At 46.6% G+C, this 9169-nt stretch overlaps 1 protein-coding gene across 2 annotated transcripts; it reads left to right on the top strand.

Annotated features, from left to right (window-relative positions):
* The first annotated feature begins 1772 nt into the window (after positions 1-1772).
* Positions 1773-6761, top strand: FOXG1 (forkhead box G1). Of its 2 annotated transcripts, XM_073211417.1 has the most exons (3): positions 1773-1915; positions 2832-3170; positions 4205-6761. In XM_073211417.1, the coding sequence occupies exon 3, from the start codon at positions 4394-4396 to the stop codon at positions 5846-5848; it is 1455 nt and encodes a 484-aa protein (XP_073067518.1). In that variant the 5' UTR covers positions 1773-1915; positions 2832-3170; positions 4205-4393; the 3' UTR covers positions 5849-6761. The 2 variants fall into 2 exon arrangements, with proteins under 2 accessions (XP_073067518.1, XP_017501197.3); XM_017645708.3 differs by lacking the exon at positions 1773-1915 and having other exon boundaries at positions 2560-3170.
* Positions 6762-9169: the final 2408 nt, after the last annotated feature.

Raw genomic sequence — 9169 nt, 5'->3', positions numbered from 1 at the left:
GGAACTGCTCTCTCTTTACAGGCCAGTCCTCCTTTGTGAGGGAGGGGAAGAGGGGAGACAGGAGACAGAGGAGGAGAAGTTTACCACTATAAGTAACAGAATATTACATTTGCTCTGACTTATGCATTGGTTCATTAACAGTGTACCTTTGCAGATGTATGTGTATGAGAGCTCAAGATTAAACTGCTGATGAGAAAATATTAGAATGATAATTTGTTTCAGATCTAGACTACTGGATGCCCTCTGTCTTCAGAGGTAGTCACAGGGACTAGTGACAAGTGAGGGCTTCATGTGTTCAGGAAAGAGGCCTGAGGTGGACGTGGGCAGTCCTTCAAATCCAATTTGCACCCAAATTGGCTGGTATGTTATACAAAGCTCCATCCAGGGGCTTGCACAATACGCTGTCCGAGAACCCCCTCCCCCTCCATTTCATCTAGTAAGCAATTCCAAAAAGAAGCCTTTGCTGAGACAAATGTGAGCTGCTGAGTAAATAGTGCATGTTTTGCTGAAGAAGCCTACCCCCATATCTATATATATATGGCACTCAATCTCATCATAAAGTCCAATTAAAATTACTTTTAAAAGGAATTCAAATTCACTACCCCCCAAATTGCAAATAACCTTTATCATTAGTGAGAAAAGATCTTTAATATGGTTATATTAAACTGTAATCTATTTCTAACAAATACCCTATTTTGAGAGACTTGCATCCATGCAATCCTTAAAATAATATAACACATTCTTAATTTGCATGCAAAACATTTTCCCAGGCAATTTAAGCTCCGGGCACATAAAATCAGATTATTACAGCTCTCATTAGTAGACCCAGTTTTTACTATTTGAAAGTAAACAGAAGAAAAACTTATTCTCACCTGCTAAAATTTTACACTGGATTACAAAACAATGCACATTCAGCTTTGACCTAAGAAACACCTCAAAACATTAAAAATTCATCAGTCAGTGCTGGTGGTGTATTCAAGGAATGCTTCTCCACTTTGCTGCTGAGCTCGGATTTGAATAAAATGTCCAATGTTAACAAACAATACCCACGTTTGGCACTTTGTGTATTAAATTGATCAAACAGATTTTAGGAGGCACAATGCACAATTTGTACAGACCTGATTGAGTTAATATAATATCAGCAAATTTTACATCGAAATGATTCTGTTTCTTTTCTTTGTGTTTAAAACCAGCACAGATTACAAATTTTAATGATCTGAAAATGTTTGGTATACAAAATCATGCTTATTTCAGTATTAGCAAAAACACAAGAAATTTTTCAACACAAACACCCAGCTGTGTCTATTTTAAAAGCAGTTCAATGACAGCTTGCACTTATGAGCATGCAATCAGCTAATTTCGCTTTTTTTTCTTCTGTGTTAATCAACACTTTCCTTCCTGCATATCAGAGTACAAATAGTATAGTTACTCCACATCAGTAAATGTTTACGTAACCTGTCCTTTCCCAAGAATCCGGTTACACCGAATCATTTCACGCTAGACCGACTACGAAAACGTACCGGGCCGTCCACCTCAGAGGGAGCCCTTGTGTGCCATTATAAGTGGCTATGAGAAGGGGGGCTGTAGGGGGAGAGGTGGGGAGGAGTAGGTGGAGGACTGCAGAGAGCGGGAGGAATAGACGGAGGAGAAGGAGGGGGAGTGAGGGGAAGGAGGGAGGAAGAGAGGAGGAGGGAGAAAAGCGAATTGAAGAAAAGACGGGATAGCAGGCCTGAGGAGGGGAGAAGAGTGGGAGGAGGTGAACTGAGCAGGAAGAGCAAGGCCCACAGATCTCTCCAGCCGGTCGGCAAAGCCCAGTAGCTCACCCGGCTCTGCAGGACACCCAGAGCTCGGAAGTCAATGCCCGGGTCCTGTCACTATCAACGTGGATAGCTGGAACCTTTGAAATTTCCCACATGTAAATATAATTTGTTTTAAAGTAAGGAAATATGTAGAAATAGGGGGAAAGACATACATACAGTGGAAGGAGAGTTGGTTAGTTCAATGTTCAAAGCTCTTTTATGGCATTCGTAATAGATATACATTTTAAAACAACTAGCTATTTATACTTGCATATTTATTATTCTTTTCAGAGTTTCTTCTCTCAGAATTTCAAGGTGTGGGTGGGATGGGGAGAGTGGAAATAACTCCCTAGGTACTTAAATATTCATCAATTGAATTTTTTAATTTTAGATTTGAACTTCAACATCACACATAGGTACCGCTTTTTCTTCCTCGGTTTTCTTAAATACCAAACCTGCCACGTAATTTAATTGAGTTTATCAAAGAGATGCTTACATTTTACGATTATTTACTTTACAGAGAAGGGAAAAGGTCCTTTTCACTTATGCTTCACCTCCACCTCCCTCTTTCTCCCGGACTACTTCCTCCCTAAAATGTGGTGTATTTTGTGCCCATGTGGGATGAAACAGCCTTTGATCAGTGTGCTCCGCACCAAATTCCAATCCCTGGGAAATGCTGGGCCTTAGCCCTGCCCCTGGCCACGGGATCCTTTTAAAGCCCCCGAGGCACAATCTTCCCACTCATTCCAGCCCTCACCCGAACCTTCCCTGTCGTAAAGGCCAGGAAGCTGGGACTGTGGGACCCAGGGACCCAAGGCTCCTCGACGCCTCTCGGCAGCATTCTGGGTGTGAAAGGGCTGGCTTCAGTATGCCGTTATTTCAGAATTAAGGCCCGCACACATTAAAAGCGTTTGAGAGACGGAAAGAAAAAAAGGAAAGTGAAAACAGGGAGGTTTAAAAAAACTGAAAGGAAATAGACGCCCACCCTTATTTTCCCTCCAATGTCAACATGCAAAATGAAAACATTTCCAGGGTGATCGCTCGCAGCTACTCGCTTCCAATTCGGGTCTGAAGCTGAGGAGACGGTGGAGCAGCGAGGAGAAAACGACACCGGTCACCCAGCGCGTGAGCGACGGTGTGGAGCAGGAGAGAAGGGCAAAGAAGAGACACATATATAGCATGTGTTACCTGGTTTATTTTGGGAGTGTGTGGTATTGTTTTCTCTCTGAGCACCCCTCACTTCGGAAGGCCACCACAGGCGCCCACCGCTGAGCCGCCCACGCCCGCCGCCGCAGCGCTGGGAGCCCCAGGCCCGGCTTCCCGGCGGCGCCCGAGCTCCGAGCTCGCCGCCGGCCTGCCCGCAGAAACCGAGTAAGTAGCCCGTTTGGCCCCGCGCTCGCCTGCCCACTTCTTCCTGCTCATCCCTGGTCTCCAACCTCTCCGAGATCCTCCTCCCCCAAGGTGCGGGACACCCTCCTCCCCACGCCAGGGGTGGGCCTTCCCTCCCCAACCCTCCAGAGCCGCTCTTGGGTGTCCCCTACGAGGGGCACAGCTGTCCTACGGGCTCGGGCCGGGGCCTGCAGGGCGGACTGGGGAAAGTAGTGCCTCGCCCCTTCCTCCTCCATTTCCTGCCCTCTCCTCGCATCCTCTCCCTGCACTCCCACTCTTCCCCTCACCGCCACCGCTGCCGCCACCCGCGCTCTTAAAAATAAAATTGGATACAAACTTTAATCAGTAAGGACAAATGCTGACGCTTAAACGAAAATGACCCACAGCAGGGAGAGGGAAGCCAGGGATGTGAGCCACTGCCCTACGCGGGGGCCTCCGCAGGAGCAGCCCCGCGGGGCGGAGGGCTGGAGGGCGTGCAGGCCGGGCCGCGGCGCGGCGTGCTCCCGCCGGCGTATCCCTGCGCGGCTCCGCGCGGCCGAGGCCGAAGCCCAGGCCCTCCGAGGGGGGAGGTGGACGCCCGAGGGGGCGGGAGCCGCGGGCGGGGCGCGGGTGGGTGGGCCCGCGCCCGCCGATTGGTTGACGGCCGGGGAGACGCTCCCGCACGCCGCCGGCTCTGATTGGCCCAGCGGTAGGAAAGGTTAAACCAAAAATTTTTTTACAGCCCTAGTGTGCGCCTGTAGCTCGGAAAATTAATTGTGGCTATAGCCGCCTCGATCGCTGTCTCCCGGCCTCGCCGCGAGCTCCGGGACGCGCCCGCCCGCCGCCCGGCGCTCCCCCCTCCGGGCTGCTGCGGCTGCTGTGACTGCTGCGGGAGGAGGCGGAGGCCGCGGGGGGGGCGCAGGGGGCGGGGGGCCGCGGCGGAGCGCCGGGAGCGAGGGCGCTGCACCCCCGGGCGGCGGTGGCTTCTTTTCTCTCTTTCTTTTTTTCTTTCCCCCTTTTTCCTTCTAATTCCTGAGGGGTGGCTGCTGCTTTTGCTACATGACTTGCCAGCGCCGGAGCCTGCGGTCCACCTGCGCTGCTGCCGGAGCGCTCAGTGCCGCTGCCGCCCGCGCCCCGCTCGGCACCCGCCGGCCACCGCAGCTCGCCGCGCCGCTGCCCCGCTTCCGCGCCGCCGCCGCCGCCGTTTCCCCCCCGACGACTGGGTGATGCTGGACATGGGAGATAGGAAAGAGGTGAAAATGATCCCTAAGTCCTCGTTCAGCATCAACAGCCTGGTGCCGGAGGCGGTCCAGAACGACAACCACCACGCGAGCCACGGCCACCACAACAGCCACCACCCCCAGCACCACCACCACCACCACCACCACCACCACCACCCGCCGCCGCCGCCCGCCCCGCAGCCGCCGCCGCAGCAGCAGCCGCCGCCGCCGCCGCCGCCCCAGGCACCGCAGCCCCCCCCGGCGCGGGTCGCCCCGGCCGCCGACGACGACAAGGGCCCCCAGCAACTGCTGCTCCCGCCGCCGCCGCCGCCGGCCACCGCCCTGGACGGGGCCAAAGCGGACGGGCTGGGGGGCAAGGGCGAGCCAGGCGGCGGGCCCGGGGAGCTGGCGCCCGTCGGGCCAGACGAGAAGGAGAAGGGCGCCGGGGGGGAGGAGAAGAAGGGGGCGGGCGAGGGCGGCAAGGACGGGGAGGGGGGCAAGGAGGGCGAGAAGAAGAACGGCAAGTACGAGAAGCCGCCGTTCAGCTACAACGCGCTCATCATGATGGCCATCCGGCAGAGCCCCGAGAAGCGGCTCACGCTCAACGGCATCTACGAGTTCATCATGAAGAACTTCCCCTACTACCGCGAGAACAAGCAGGGCTGGCAGAACTCCATCCGCCACAACCTGTCGCTCAACAAGTGCTTCGTGAAGGTGCCGCGCCACTACGACGACCCAGGCAAGGGAAACTACTGGATGCTGGACCCGTCGAGCGACGACGTGTTCATCGGCGGCACCACGGGCAAGCTGCGGCGCCGCTCCACCACGTCGCGGGCCAAGCTGGCCTTCAAGCGTGGGGCGCGCCTCACCTCCACCGGCCTCACCTTCATGGACCGCGCCGGCTCCCTCTACTGGCCCATGTCGCCCTTCCTGTCCCTGCACCACCCCCGCGCCAGCAGCACTTTGAGTTACAACGGCACCACGTCGGCCTACCCCAGCCACCCCATGCCCTACAGCTCCGTGTTGACTCAGAACTCACTGGGTAACAACCACTCCTTCTCCACGGCCAACGGCCTGAGCGTGGACCGGCTGGTCAACGGGGAGATCCCGTACGCCACGCACCACCTCACGGCCGCCGCGCTCGCCGCCTCGGTGCCCTGCGGCCTGTCGGTGCCCTGCTCCGGGACCTACTCCCTCAATCCCTGCTCGGTCAACCTGCTTGCGGGCCAGACCAGTTACTTTTTCCCCCATGTCCCGCACCCGTCAATGACTTCGCAGAGCAGCACGTCCATGAGCGCCCGGGCCGCGTCCTCCTCCACGTCTCCGCAGGCCCCCTCGACCCTGCCCTGTGAGTCCTTAAGACCCTCTTTGCCAAGTTTCACGACGGGACTGTCCGGAGGACTGTCTGATTATTTCACACATCAAAATCAGGGGTCTTCTTCCAACCCTTTAATACATTAACATCCCTGGGACCAGACTGTAAGTGAACGTTTTACACACATTTGCATTGTAAATGATAATTAAAAAATAAGTCCAGGTATTTTTTATTAAGCCCCCACTCCCATTTCTGTACGTTTGTTCAGTCTTTAGGGTTGTTTATTATTCTAACAAGGTGTGGAGTGTCAGCGAGGTGCAATGTGGGGAGAATACATTGTAGAATATAAGGTTTGGAAGTCAAAATCATAGTAGAATATGTATCTAAATAGTGACTGCTTTGCCATTTCATTCAAACCTGAAAAGTTTAAGAGCCGCCAGATTTCCATGTGTGCAGTATTATAAGTTATCATGGATCTATCTATATGGTGGACGCAGACCTTGAGAACAACCTAAATTATGGGGAGAGTTTTAAAATGTTAAACTGTAATTTGTATTTAAGAAACATACGTAGTAAAGGTGCCCAAGAAATTATTTTGGCCATTTATTGTTTTGTCCTTTTCTTTTAAAAACTGGGGTTTTTTTTTGTTTACTTTTAGACCAAAGATTGGGTTCTAAAATGCACTTGGTATATTAAGTATTAAAAAACAAACAAAAAAAGGAAAGTTGTTTCAGTTGGCAGCACTGCCCATTCAAATGAATCGGAAGGGGACAAAAGTAATGATTGCCTTCAGTTTGTGTTGTGTATAGTTTGATGTATGTGGTCACTAACAGGTCACTTTTATTTTTTCTAAATGTAGTGAAATGTTAATACCTATTGTACTTATAGGTAAACCTTGCAAATATGTAACCTGTGTTGCGCAAATGCCGCATAAATTTGAGTGATTGTTAATGTTGTCTTAAAATTTCTTGATTGTGATACTGTGGTCATATGCCCGTGTTTGTCACTTACAAAAATGTTTACTATGAACACACAGAAATAAAAAATAGGCTAAATTCATATATATCTTGATACTTTCGTCTCTTTTATTAAAATAGAGCTTTTTAAAAGACACTAAATTTCTAGGGACTCCAAAAAGGCTTTTGCAGCCAACTAAAATTTTAAATTGCTCCTTTCATTTGAACTGAGACTTTAAAAATATACTATTTTTTTCCCATTTGGAATCAAATTTTACAAGGAGCAGTCTATTTAATAAACACTAGCTTTAAACAAAGTATAGGTTTTTCAGCTGGTATCTTTAAATTTCTGTAGATATACAAAAACAAGAATAATTTAATTTTATGTGCATAGCTATTCACCTTGTGTTTATTTTCAAATCAGTTAATAGAATGCTTACTTTTTATATATATTTTATTTCAAGTATCTTGTTTATAGTGCTTGGCAAATTATAAATAAATATATGTATATGATTAGATAGAAGTGAATATAATGCACACATATGTAATATATATATATACATATATATATATACACATATATACACACATAGCCCTTCAGTTCAGGTACAATTTGCGCTATGAATGCTGCAAATATTTTTGTTTAAATATTTGTATTTATACTTTCTAAGTCAGCATTATTTTTGTGGCTGTTTACCCACAATGAAAGAGTTCTAATAAAGATGTGCTGAAGTTGCAATATAGATTTTGCTGAAGTGATCACCTGTTGTAATGACTTGCAGATCAATGTTTATATTTTATTTTTAAATTATAACGATTTAAAATTCTAGATGTACAGAATAAGCAAAATGCCTCTCTCCTTTTCTTTCATTTACAACACAGAGGTATTTATTTGATTCACTTTTAAATATGTCTGTATAATTTAATCTAGAGATTTGTTCCTTTTGCTTACAGTCATAATTTTGTTTTAACTGGCAATATACATATGCATGCATATATATGCATATATATATATATATATCCGAAACAAAGTGAAAACATTTTTTGAATTGTTTCAGCATCCCAATTGCTGTGACTCCAGAAAACAATTAGAAAACCTAAGTAAAAGGTTTGCTAACTAATTGGATCCTGTGGTGAGTCCATGGAGGACAAGTTGTTCATTTGTTACAATTGTATAGTCTGAAATGTGTTCTGCAGTAATGCAATAAGCTGGCTACTTCTTACAATGGGCCCAATGAAAAATAATCTGTCCCAAGATGTTATCGGTAAACACTTAGAGAGTTGCTCAGGGAAAAAAAAAAACCTAGGGGAAAGCAAACTGATTCAGACAGATTTGAAATAGAAATGCAGAATATTGGAACATGGTTGTAGAATGGAGAGATAGAGGGAAAGACAGAGAAAAGGAAAAAAGGGAAAGAGGATTTTCACTGAAAAAACAAAAACAAAAAACTCCCACTACCAAGAAGAGAGAAATGAGAGAGTGAGAAAGATCTAAGAAAGACAGAGCAACAAGGCCTAGGAAAAATTAAGAGTTGGAGCCAAATACACACAAATAGGGAATGGACCAAAATAGACCAAGACAGCTAGTTTAATTATCTCCTCTAAGCAAACTGGACATGATTTTATTTTCTCAATATGAGAGCTGTTTCATCAGACGTCCAAGTTCTCTGAAATTCAACAGTTCTTCAGAATGAAGCATGAAAGATCCACAGATTGTTTTAGAAGCCAAATTTATAGCTGATATTAAAAATAGTAATAGAGTCTAAGTTAATGAGGTTAGGCAAAGGAAATCCCCGTTACACATTTGTGAACCAAAGCAGCTCAAAGAAAAGCATGTGTTTAATAGACTGAAAAAGGTGATGATGTATTGTTTGCTTTCACCATGGATTTTATTTGTGGAATGAGAATGTACTGGCACAGAAGAAATATAGTCTTTTGCCTATCAAAACTTAAAAAGAAAGTTGAACTCTTACTTTGAGGTAAAGGGACAGAGGTATAAAAGAACTATTTCACTCATGAGTATTTTTTTCTGGCCATATTAAATAACTGACTATACTTATTTGTGATAAGTGTTTATTTGCATGATCAAGAAGCAGAATTGCCAATGACAAACTTCATACTTAGAGGTCAAGAGTAAAATTGATTTCTTTGAATTTATAGTAACTAAGGACTGGAGTGGAAGTTCTACTTGGATACATGTCCAAGTTACACATATAGTGGATGTGATTTGAAATAAGGATTGTTTGGTATGAATATATGGAGGACATATTCAGAGAGAACTTTGTGAAGGACTCCTGAAGCCCAGTATGAATATTTCATTTATCTCAATCTGTTTTATCATCCCTCAAATTATCTTCTTCAAAAACACATAACAGTCTGGCATGGTGTTTAATATATTTTTTTGCAACAAATTGGTTGTAATGTTGTGTTGATATTTGTTGTCACCAACCTTTGCCAGTTAAAATTAGCTTATGCCAGAAAAAACTTCAAAACTTTTGGAAGCTTTTTGTT

The sequence above is a fragment of the Manis javanica genome, chromosome 8 (assembly GCF_040802235.1).
Source record: "Manis javanica isolate MJ-LG chromosome 8, MJ_LKY, whole genome shotgun sequence".
In the NCBI taxonomy this organism is placed as follows: domain Eukaryota; kingdom Metazoa; phylum Chordata; class Mammalia; order Pholidota; family Manidae; genus Manis; species Manis javanica.
The sequence above is the reverse complement of the archived record's forward strand: the minus strand, read 5'-3'. Positions and strand labels throughout refer to the sequence as shown.